This window comes from Notolepis coatsorum (assembly GCF_963971535.1).
Source record: "Notolepis coatsorum genome assembly, chromosome: 1".
Classification (NCBI taxonomy): domain Eukaryota; kingdom Metazoa; phylum Chordata; class Actinopteri; order Aulopiformes; family Paralepididae; genus Notolepis; species Notolepis coatsorum.
In genome coordinates this window covers 3,441,796-3,455,258 of record NC_140165.1, presented here as the reverse complement: position 1 = coordinate 3,455,258, position 13,463 = coordinate 3,441,796, and the positions used below count along the sequence as shown (strand labels likewise).

The 13,463-nt window shown below is 41.9% G+C and overlaps 1 protein-coding gene across 1 annotated transcript in view; it reads right to left on the bottom strand.

Moving 5' to 3' along the window:
- Nucleotides 1-13,463, bottom strand: part of LOC311245552 (uncharacterized protein) — a 46,044-nt gene that overhangs the window by 8,099 nt on the left and 24,482 nt on the right. The window contains exon 6 of the mRNA XM_084335440.1: nt 3,886-3,960. Coding sequence (XP_084191566.1) covers nt 3,886-3,960 — 75 coding nt within the window. The remainder of the gene's footprint in view (nt 1-3,885; nt 3,961-13,463) is intronic.

Below are 13,463 nucleotides of genomic sequence, written 5' to 3'. Positions count from 1 at the left end.
CTTACATTAATTCCTTAACCACTTAAACCATAACCACTACATGCCCCTTAACCTTAGTTAGTGCCAAATAAGTTAATAACCCCCCTTCACACACACACACACATGCACACACACACACGCACACACACACACAGCCACTAGGCCATGATGGGAATACTCTCTACTACTAAAGCATAATGCTTAACTCTTATTCCTACCAGGATGGAGCTCTTAATTAATATCCTATAGTTTGCCCTCATGCCATTTGGAAATGATTAATGTGTCGTATGATGAATATCAACATTCACCCCAAGAGGCCGTCCGATATTTATCACCCGTTCATTTTCCTTTTCGGTTTCTATTTCTGGTGAACACCAGGGAGCTACTCTTGCCATTTAATAATTGGACTTAAGGGACGCTGTTCTTACGCGGTTCATACGGTGACATAATGTGAACAGCGCACCAGTGGCCCTGGGTTTAGGGGCCGCGCGTCTTAAAAAAAAGCAATCGCTGAAATTGATTTCCATTTAGGACTTTCAGAAGGAACATTACTCAATAACAAGTCGGAGATTACTCAGTATTATTATTACGCAATTATAATTACTTTTTATTGACGCATTTACGACACGCGACAACAGACACAGCGGACAAACCGGAGGTTATGGATACGATCCACGGTGACGTCTTGATGTCTAAAAACCTTTTGTTTTCGTCTATACGCCACCCGTCTCTTAACAGGAAGTAAAACATCTCACTGCCGAGGAATAAAATCCCACCCAAAGTTAAGGAATGCTTAGCGCAACGTTGTCACTAAACCCAAGTGCAAATGCTAGAAAAAGATAAAACACCACTGATTTTAGCACCCCCCGCGTTGGGGGGGGGGGGCGGGACGTCCTGGCGAATAGCCAATTAGAGAGAGAGAAAGAGAGAGGACCACTGACTTTAGCATCCCTCGCGTTGGGATTGGTTGTCCTGGCGGGGAGCCAATTAGGGAGAGAGGACCACTGCCTTTTACATTTGACTCCCTTCCAACGCCTACAAAGCATCATTGAGCCTCAGGGACCAGCCAGCTATAAAGTTCAGCGCATACATACATGCATGCGTACGTACAGTACACCCACAGTGGTCCACTCCAAAGCCTCTTGGCACGTTCGTTCTTTCTGAATACTAACAGCGGAGGATCAATGGAAGGAGGACTGCAAGATATAGAAGCTATGTTCTCCCATTATATATACCCTCATCGTGACCCCTCTTGGCGTCTTTCAAATCCACCACTCTTTGCGCTCGGGGACTGAAGGTTTAGAGCGGGTTAGAGCCCGAAGGTTCGAGCAGAAGAAGTAGAAGCAGTAAGTAGAAGTAGAGAGTCTCTTTATTGTGTGCTTTACATAATTTAACCCGTCCTAACTATGTAGGAGCAGTGGGCGTCTGTAGTCCCCTTTCATGACTGCGATGCAAGCCAGTGGGGCGTCTGTAGCACCTTTCATGACTGCGATGCAAGCCAGTGGGCGTCTGTAGCACCTTTCATGACTGCGATGCAAGCCAGTGGGCGTCTGTAGCACCTTTCATGACTGCGATGCAAGCCAGTGGCCGTCTGTAGCACCTTTCATGACTGCGATGCAAGCCAGGGGCTCGAACACTTATGGCTCCGTAGTAGCCTGGTTAATTTGCACCACCAAGCACTGCTTAAAAGCTAGCGGTGGGTCGCAGATTTTTGAAATATTGATATAAGGACGCTGTAAAGCGTCCTCCGGCAACTTGAGCATGGCCGGGAATGACGCTGTAAAGCGTTTCCCGGAAAACGCTTAAAAGCGTCATTCCCGGCCATGCTCAAGTTGCCGGAGGACGCTTTACAGCGTCCTTATATCAATATTTCAAAAATCTGCGATCGGATTCATTTTTCCCCTCCGCTGGCCTGAGATCCACCAGGAGGACCCACTGAGCTCTCTGGCGGTTCAGGAGCGCCATCTGGTGGCCGATCGGCGCACTCGCCAAACAGGAAGTGCTATGGAGGTTGTGCTGGTCGGCCGTATTACTTCCGGGCACTCTGTTTGGCTACCGGGACTCGATCTCGACACAATACATAGCGATCGATTGCCAATAACTCGATAAACAACATGATTTGGACGTATATACCATTATACAAGCTGGAAATGGACCGGGTAAATCTACATCCCATAATGATAAAATGTCTACTCTACGATGATCGCCCAACGGCGTGCGGAGACTGGGGTGAGTTTTAGCGTGTAAAATTACCGTCTTCGATACTAACTGCTATGATCAACATTTGACCCACATTAGATGATTGGTATAACGCTGACCACGGAATTATAAACGCCCCCTAGCCCATCCGGTCAACATCAGATGATGTGTAGTAACTTCTAGAAGTACGTCTAGTTGGAATTTTTTATATCGCGCTGATTGCCATAAAACTGTATTGCATCATCTATATAATGCATTTGGGGCTATAGATCACGTTCTGGAGAAAGCTGCAGAAAGAGATGAAAACATACTTATACATTAGACCATACTTTACTATGAATATGTGAATGAAAAAGTTTAACGTTGCTACACAATGAACAATACATATAGGACTTTGAATGGGCCCTAATAATGGCAATGTAGCAATAGAATTTAAAAAGTTATAGCCATGCAAAGAAGGGGTACTTCTCCATAGACAAATAGAGCCGGCAACCTATGGTATATCATGAATTTAACCCATGGCTAACTAAAGTGGCTAATCGTTCTGAGAGCTAACGTCGGTACCTGGCTGGTTGCTGGCTAACTAACGTGGCTAATCGTTCTGAGAGCTAACGTCGGTACCTGGCTGGTTGCTGGCTAACTAACGTGGCTAATCGTTCTGAGAGCTAACGTCGGTACCTGGCTGGCTAACTGGCTATCGTTCTATGATTTGTTTACTTGGTAACACGGGTTGCTAAGGAATTTAAGTGCGAGGTTGAAGAAAGTGCACTTTTAGGTTGAAAGAACGGCCCTAATGTCAACGTGTTTCAATATAAGCGTTATGTATGGTGATAACGAGTATATTGTTAGCTGCTACTGCTACTACTACTACTACTACTACTACTACTACTAATACTGCTACTACTGCTACTACTACTGCTACTGCTATTACTACTACTACTGCTGCTACTACTAATACTGCTACTACTACTACTACTACTACTACTACTACTACTACTACTGCTACTACTAAGATAATATAAGATATTCCTTTATTGATCCCCTTGGGGAAATTCCAGTGACACACACATACTGTACAGCTCATCATCTCATTAACAACATCATATCACAATCATTACATTTTTACAGTAACAACGGCACAACATAAATTCAAACAGACATGTACATTTGTTGACACATGTCGACTACAGAAAGCCTGAGACACCATATGCGATAGTCGGCTGCAACAACAACAAAGTGTCGTCGCGCCAGGTGGCGGGAGGGAGGGTGGAAAGATTGTCCAGCGGGGAGGGGCAGGGACAGGGGGATAGAGGGCGACTGTTCTCTGGGAGGGCTTGGAGAGGAAAAGTAGCTACTACTGCTACTACTATTACTACTGCTGCTGCTGCTGCTGCTGCTACTACTGCTACTGCTACTACTAATACTACTACTGCTGCTGCTGCTGCTGCTGCTACTACTATTACTACTACTACTACTACTACTACTAATACTACTGCTACTACTGCTACTACTACTAATACTGCTACTACTACTACTACTACTAATACTGCTACTAATAATACTACTGCTACTGCTACTACTAATACTGCTACTAATACTGCTACTGCTCCTACTACTACCTTCACCGATTCATTTGTCTGCTAACAACTAACTGGATGACTAATGAGCTCCAACGTGACACGTCTAATGTGTAGAGGCGGTACTCACCACGTTTATAAACAGCAAAGGCACCGCAGCATAACAGAATCAGAACGACAGCAGCGATCCAGCCGAGCCCACCACCTGTAAGACAAGGTTCAGTCATTAGCACCACCGAGTCTTCTGGTGTCAGCGTATTGGACACCCGATCGATTCTACAGAGATAGAACATTGAATAATAAATTAGACACCAGATCACCTACACAGAGATAGAACATTGAATAATAAATTAGACACCAGATCATCTACACAGAGATGGAACATTGAATAATAAATTGGAATTCAGGATTAAACATTTCCGACATACATATGTTATTAGTATACAATATAAATATACATACAACAAGCAATGTAGCAGTGAGAGGGGGCACCATGACAGACAGGGGGCTGGGGATGTTACTGGGTTGAGAAGCAGTTGCAGGAATCAGTGAGAATGTTCATCAGAGAGCGCTTGAATGTTGACTTATAGGCATAAAGGTGACCAGTTTGAGAGATGTCTGTAGGTTGTTCCAGTCCCTGGCAGCAGCAGTCCTGAAGGATGTTAGACCGAGTGCAGTGTATGTTTTTGGATTCTTTAGGAGAATGTGTTGAGCAGAACGAGTGTTGTAAGTGGCAGATGTCATTTGCAACAAGTGACATAGGGGGACAACCCAAAGAGGGTTTTGTAAATAAGCATGAACCAGTGCATATTGCGACGAGTGTGCAGGGATGGCCAGTTGACGGAGGAGTAAAGGGTGCAGTGGTGAGTGTTGAAAGGGGCACTGGTGGCAAACCGGATAGCAGAGTGGGTACACTGGGTAGAGGACCTCAAGTTTGTGGAGTGAGGTCTTACATGCAGATCTGTAGACTATGTCACCATAATCAAGCATGGGGAGTATTGTCATTTTAATCAGAGTGAGTTCAGCAAAGGAAGCAGGGAAAAAAAATTACTTTTTGACTTGCCAGCCATCCGGCTGGTAGATTTTAAAAACTACCAGCCAGGCAGATTTTTTACCAGCCAAAAATTATAAATAGCTTTTTAGTATATCGCCATGTGTTATTATTACTATATAATACTCTCATACGCTATTTTCAATTAATATCATAAACAACATAAGGAATATTAGCATAATTTTGAGTGGACTGAAGGAATGAGTCAGCGGTAATAGTTTTAAATGCAAATAATTTATTGAAACATAGAAGTCGACACACACACACACATACACACACACCTCACCACCCCCGCATCATATTGTAGTCTAGTCTGTCTTCAAACTTCCACTCCTCTCGAAACTTTCTTTTTCGTCTGAGAAAGGCGCGTTGGGTTTTCTTTTTAGCGTCAGGCTTACTCCTTCCATATGGTTCCACTTCCACATATTTGTAATTGTAACCCATTTAATAATAATAATATTTACATTTATATATTTAATTACCGCATATATATATATATATATATATATATATATTTATAGGGCAACCAACCTTTTTACACTGCCATACACCGAGGCATCAGGGCACGTATACTTGCCCAGATGCTTGATCTACTCGCTGTACGTTAACTTTTTTTGCACATAGCACTGGTGCTACAGAGGTTGATAGTTTTGTAGCACAGGCCAAAATCTTGTAGCACAAGTATAAAACGTGTTATATTTGTAACAGTCACAAATGTGCCTATTGTATTTGTGTTATTTAGTTGCAGTACCATGTTTGGCTGTCATTTTCATGCTGACAACTAGGGCTGTCTTAAATACTTCGAAGCTTCGTTCAATGGCACAAGCTTCGAAGTAAAAAAAAAAAATGTAAACGTTTTTTTTCTCCAAAATCTTGTGCCTCCATTCCAATGAAACGAAAGTAAGTGGCGCCTCGACTCCACCTCTCTACAACAAGCACGTGGAGATTATCTGTGTTGAAAACAACAAGGACATGTGCAGCAGACATGTCGATGAAGAAGTCATCAGACGTGTGGTTACACTTTAAAATATGCAAAGACAATGCCCAAAAAGCCGAGTGCCAGATATGCCAGAAGAAAATGGCATATCACAACTCTACAACAACTTTGTCAAATCACCTAAAAAACGTAAACAACGGCCCCTTAACTGGTTTTCGAGGGCATTTGGTCCATTTTCGAGTGCATTTTGCCCCAAGCTCCTGTTAATTTCGAACCCTGTGCTACATACATACCCTACCACATGACTGGCCACCACAACCCAACGTGTAGATAGATAGATGCTACATACCCTACCACATGACTGGCCACCACAACCCAACGTGTAGATAGATAGATGCTACATACATACCCTACCACATGACTGGCCACCACAACCCAACGTGTAGATAGATAGATGCTACATACCCTACCACATGACTGGCCACCACAACCCAACGTGTAGATAGATAGATGCTACATACCCTACCACATGACCCCCAATGACACCACAACCCAACGTGTAGATAGATAGATGCTACATACATACCTACCACATGACCCCCAATGACACCACAACCCAACGTGTAGATAGATAGATGCTACATACATACCTACCACATGACCCCCAATGACACCACAACCCAACGTGTAGATAGATAGATGCTACATACATACCTACCACATGACCCCCAATGACACCACAACCCAACGTGTAGATAGATAGATGCTACATACATACCTACCACATGACCCCCAATGACACCACAACCCAATGTGTGGATAGATAGACAGTGAGAGCAGCATATCACCAGGGTTAGCAAGTGTAGATAGTCAGAAATCTCTGCCAACAAACGCTTCAGGACAGATACCAAGAAATCTGGCCCAACCAAATAATCTCAAAACAAAAAGAAAATTATATAGAATATTGGAACAAATCAACCAAATCTCAAAGTAAATTAGAATTCTATTTGACCCTAAACAGAGAGTACATGGTGGCAGAATACCTGACTACTGTGAATGAGATAAAATTAAGAAAAACATTTACACGGTACAGACTGAGTGGACACAGTCTAGCCATAGAAACAGGCCGTCACAGGCAAAACTGGCTGCCCAGAGAGGCCAGGCTGTGTTCACTTTGCCATCAGGGGGACATTGAGACAGAACCTCACTTCCTGCTATACTGTGAGAAATACAAGGACCTAAGAGAAGTCTTCTTTGATAAAATAAACAAAATTGATGCAAAGTTTATCCATCTCCCTGATCACCAAAAGCTACTATACATGTGTGGGGAGAAAAGTCAGTGTACTGCATTAGCTGCAAAATATGTAGACGGTTGTCACAAAATAAGAGAACAAGCCCTGTAAATGTATCTGAGTGGCCACACTTGAAAAATGACTACCCGATCGAGTGACTATTTTGTAAATTAATATGTTTCTTGTTGATTGTCCTTACTGTTATTACTAATATTATGATATTTTATTGCTTAATATATATGTTATTGTTTGTATGTTGAACTTGCTTTGGCAATAAGTATGTTAATATTTCATGCCAATAAAGCCTATTTGAATTTAATTGAATTGAATAGACAGTGAGAGCAGCATAGCACCAGGGTTATAAAGTGTAGATAGATAGACAGTGAGAGCAGCATAGCACCAGGGTTATAAAGTGTAGATAGATAGACAGTGAGAGCAGCATATCACCAGGGTTATAAAGTGTAGATAGATAGGCAGTGAGAGCAGCACATCACCAGGGTTATAAAGTGTAGATAGATAGACGGTGAGAGCAGCATATCACCAGGGTTATAAAGTGTAGATAGATAGGCAGTGAGAGCAGCATATCACCACTGGGTTATAAAGTGTAGATAGATAGGCAGTGAGAGCAGCATATCACCAGGGTTATAAAGTATAGATAGATAGACAGTGAGAGCAGCACATCACCAGGGTTAACAAGTGCAGATAGATAGACAATGAGAGCAGCACATCACCAGGGTTATAAAGTGTAGATAGATAGACAATGAGAGCAGCACATCACCAGGGTTAACAAGTGTAGATAGATAGACAATGAGAGCAGCATAGCACCAGGGTTATAAAGTGTAGATAGACAGTGAGAGCAGCATATCACCAGGGTTATAAAGTGTAGACAGATAGACAGTGAGAGCAGCACCAGTAGTGGGCAGCTTGAATTGCCAGGTCCAAAAAGGAACACTTTAAGGCAGGGGTCTCAAACTCGAGAATTGTGGCCCGCTGGATGATATTTTGTGGCCCCCTACTTGACATCAAAGTAAAAAAAGAAATAAAAATATTAATTATATACATACCGGTATATAATATTTGATGCAGCCCAGCCTCACCCAGACTCTACCTCTAGCGGCCCCCAGGTAAATTGAGTTTGAGACCCCTGCTTTAAGGAGATCTTTTATTTTTAGAGCATTAACTCTTTGGAATAACCTGCCTCAAAACCTCTGCTACATTTACAGTAGATTCACTTTAAAAAAAAAAACTTAAATTGTATTTAACACTTTGACTGCCGGGAACCGTCTTTAGACGTCTTTGCTGGCCATGCTAAAGTTGCCAGAGGACGCGTTACGTCGTCCTTATATCAATATTTCAAAAATCTGCGATCGGATTCATATGTCCCCTCCGCTGGCCTGAGATCCACCAGCAGGACCCACTGAGCTCTCTGGCGGTTCAGGAGCGCCATCTGGTGGCCGATCGGCGCAATCGCCAAACAGGATGTGGCATAGAGGTTGTCCTAGACGTCCGTAGTACTTCCGGGCGCTCGCTATAGGTCATGGGACTCTGGCTCGTCACGCTACACGGTGATCGATTGGCAATAACTCGATAAACAACATGATTTGGACGTATATACCATTATACAAGCTGGAGATGGACCGGGTAAAAATATATCCCATAATGATAAGATTTCTACTCTACGATGATCGCCCAACGGCGCGCGGAGACTGGGGTGAGTTTCAGTGTGTAACGTTACCGTCTTCGATACTAACTTCTATTATCAACATTTGACCCACATTAGATGATTGGTATAACGCTGCCCACGGAATTATAAACGCCCCCTCGCCCATCCGGTCAACATCAGATGACGTGTAGTAACTTCTAGAAGTACGTCTAGTTGGAATTTTTTATATCGCGCTGATTGCCATCAAACTGTATTTCATCATCAATATAATGCATTTGGGGCTATATATCACGTTCTGGAGAAAGCTGCAGAAAGAGATGAAAACATACTTATACATTAGACCATACTTTACTATGAATATGTGAATGAAAAAGTTTAACGTTGCTACACAATGAACAATACATATAGGACTTTGAATGGGCCCTAATAATGGCAATGTAGCAATAGAATTTAAAAAGTTATAGCCCTGCAAAGAAGGGGACTTTCTCCATAGACAAATAGCGCTGGCAATCTATGGTATATCATGAATTTAACCTTAGGCAGCCAAAGTGTTAAGGTGAGACAGCACCCCCTAATAGGGAAAAAAAATACTTGAATAGATATCACTATGAAACTTCCCAGTTTGTTATGTACATATAAACTAAGAAAAAATATATTACAAGTTTTCTGAGTTTTATGTTTATATATGCAAATTACATTAGGTCACTTCTCTACAAGTCCTCATCGGTTAGTGACATCATTTGCGATGAGAAATTAGATATTATCTTTCTAACGGAGACATGGCTTGGCTCTGATGGAGCGGTAACTTTGGCCGCTGCCTGCCCCGCGGGCTATAGTTTTGTGCACTCAATACGTGAGGGCAAGAAAGGAGGTGGACTGGCAAATATTTTCTCAGACACTTTAAAATGTAAACTTCTGATTCTTGGCAAATATTCATCATTTGAATACCAGGCCACCATACTTGAGAGTAAATCCCCTGTGCTAATAATGACTATTTATCGTCCTCCAAAGCTCAGTAAAACCTTATTTTTAACAGAAATAGCTGAACTTCTATCTATCTGTTCCACAGAACTACGACAGAACCCTGATAACAGGCGACGGAAACCTTCATGTGGAGAATGTATCAGATACTGAAGCTGTGGGCTTCCTACAGTTGTTGTACTCTTTTGATTTTATTCAGCATGTTGTCGGCCCAACACATAAACACGGCCACACCCTGGACTTGGTGATCTCTAGAGGTATGAGAATCACTGTCGACAAAATTATTGAAAGGCCGGAGCTATCTGACCACCATCTGCTATGTTTTAGTATGACTGTCCCTGATCTTGAGAAAAACAGTACAGACTATACTATTAAAAAACGTTTCTTTAGCCCGTCAGCAGCCAGTGAGTTCCCTAGTCATCTGGTAGGTGCGCCCGCCCTACCTGAATCTTCCTCAGTAAATGATATGGTTCAACATTTTAGTCTTAAAGTACCATCTAATGCCCCTCTCGGCCAGCGCTGTAAGTCTATGGAGATGTTCACCTTCTTTGCAGGGCTATAACTTTTTAAATTGTATTGCTAAATTGACATTACTATGGCCCATTCAACATCGATTATCTATCGTTCAGGATGTAGGAACGTTTTACTTTTTCATTCACACATTCATACGAAAATACCATCTAAAAAAGATGTTTTTATCGTTTTCTGCAGTAATTACTAGAACGTGAGATATAGGCATAAATGCATATATGTGACCGCGACCAGTGCTTTAGCCCACATGTCTCCATTTTCATTTTCCAGATTTTTCCAGATTGTGAAAGTACAGAATGTAAGCTTTCAAATGATGTGTCATACTTTGAAATATGAGAATGTTTTTAATATCATATATTCATTTAAATCTTGTAACTCAGTCTGTTGTCTAAAACACTCAAGGGGAGAAAACGTCTCTCAAAGATGTTCACACTTCAGCTAGTTTGGGGGGGGGGGGGGCGTGGACAACTACCCTCACCTGAATGCGTCCATCGTTAACGTTAATGACTCTCTCTGTGTGAATGCCTTTACCTGGCTCAGTGAATCTGAATCCCAACACGCAGCTCTATTCAGATGCAAAAATAAACCCAGCCCCCACCTCTCTTCTGTGGAGAGCACAAACTGTGTTTCAAAATGGCCTTTTTTAAACACAGAATTCGTACAATTAGAGTTATTATATCTGTTCGCTGTTGTACTAAATATGTTCTTCAACTCTCGAACTGTAGTTATATATAAAAAAAAAAAAAACACACAAAAAAAAAATAAAAAAAAATCTTTTTTTATTGTGTCTATCTGTCATTTCACCCTGGCGACTTGTAGGCTACATCACCAGACTGGGTCACATATTAGATTATCAAATGTCGTTTGATACCGATCGACGCTATATAAAAAATGTCATCTGTACATGGTCCTAAACATTATGACTGATCATGCGCGGGTGAATGGGGGGGGGGGGGTCGTTTATAATTCCGTGATCGTCGTTAAATGCTTCATGTAGTATGGGTGATATATATATATCAGAGCAGTTTGTATGGATAATAATAATCAAAAACGCTGAAACTCACGTCAGTCTCCTCTTACCGTTGGGCGATGAGAGTGGAGCAAAAACAGATCCCAGTTATGTGGTGGGGATCGAGGCGATCCATTTCCGGTTTGTATATTACTAATACACGCCCAAATTATGTAGATTATTGAGTTATGGCAACGATTCATATCCACGGTGTATGCCTAGAGTCCTGCAACGATAAACGAGTGGCCGGACGGAATAGGGAGACGCACCGGGGTCACAAGAGATCCACTTCCGGTTGCAACTCGCCGATCAGCCACCAGGTGGCAGTATTGAAGCGTTGCAGAGTTGTGCCGGCTCAAACAGCATCAGACCAGCCTCCGTGAGTGAAATATGAATACCATGGCGAAAATATGAAATATGAACTTGAAACACGCCGTTATTGGCAGAATTCGCATGAACTTGAAACCCGTCGTACGACGTTATTGGCAATTAATGGGTTAACACTGTAAAGTATTTTGTTTTGTTTTTGTTTTCTGTGCTTGCATGTAATTTTAGCCATCTTAATTGTTAGTTTCATTATGCATTGTGTGTTGAGTACTGACTTTTAATAATTTGGTTTTGCAATAATAATTGTATGTTTTTTTTGTGTGGACCTCAGGAAGACCAGCTGGTTGCTATGGCACCAGCTAATGGGGATCCGTAATCAAATCTAAATATCACCAGGGTTATCAAGTGGGCACCTCCCTTCACTGGTGTTTCACCAAGTTAGACCCACGACACCTCGAGTTAGTTCCAGCGGCCCAGAACACCCCCCCCCTCCATGCTACTAGCTCTCATTGTCCATGATATTGACACGCCAGACTTCCTTGTGTTATCCTATCTTCGAAAAAATAGAACAATTCCCGATACCAATATATCACACATGAAACAGCAACAATAGAGAAGAAAAGCTACATTAATTCTCCTCAACCAAATACAGAGGCTCTGACTGTTTACTTAAAACCAGAACCGTCTACAGCAGGGGTGACCAACCTTTTTTGAACCAAGATCTACTTTTTAATTTGCCACCTAGACGAGAGCTACCAGCCCAAATTTGACCTACTCTCTCGGGCTAGTATTAGTAGTAATAGTAGATTAATAATACCCATTCAATATGCACATGACAGAAGATATTATATTGCATATAATATTTTCTGTCATGTGCATATTGAATGGGTATATAATATAATATGATATTTTATATATCATTAACGGTGTAGTGTAGGAATTACAAGAATGACAAGAATGTTATTAATGAAATTAATGAATATTATCAAACGGAATTGTTTCTGTATAACACATTTATAAAACGATCAAGGCATAAATGTAGCAATTTTTTATGCGTTCACATGCGCTTTTCAAGAATAAACAACAGGTTTCTGCTGGTTTAAATGCAAGACTTTTTAAGACCTTTTTAAGACCACTTTGAATAGAATTGAATACCTATTTCACGACCGTTAGGGTTGGGTACCGTTCACATTTGATTCGATACCGGTACCCAACGGTACCTCTTTTTAGGTACTTTAGTCTCTAAAAATAGAATCTACCTACCTCAGTTGTGAAAAAATAAATCCAAACTTCAAATAACCACACTTTCACTTTATTTTTTGCAGTACCGAAATGTGGCACAGACGGATCTCACGTGCATCGGTACTCGGTAGTACCGACGTGATTCGGCAGGTACCTTTAAAAGTGCCTAATTCGGTACCCATCCCTAACGACCGTACTGTCAACAAAAGGAAAATGACTATGAAAGAATTCCATATGAATTGTTGGGGAGGAAATTACTGTTTTATTACTGGCTAATCCAATACATGTCTAAGACCTATCAAAATCATATTTAAGATTTTTAAAAAGGTGTACAATTTACATATTTGTTTTAAAGATTCATTAACCACTTAAGCATCGGACGGCCCCGACTTTGCCCTCGTGTGCCGACGCCGGTCTGCGTTTTCTCCGATCAACCAATACATTGTTGGAAAGTTGTATTTGCCGCCTTTCGATCGTCACCCCACTCAACCCATTGCGTGCTTCCAGTCTCGAGTTACAAGACGTCATTTGACAAGCCATTTCGGACAAGTGACCACGTCCGCTTTGGTCGGGTCCTGAACGGACCCAGTCACTGCTGATGGCGACAATGATTGACCACACCTTTGTAGCCAATGAAATTCCGGAGCCAACGCCATCCCATGCGGGGGCTGATGG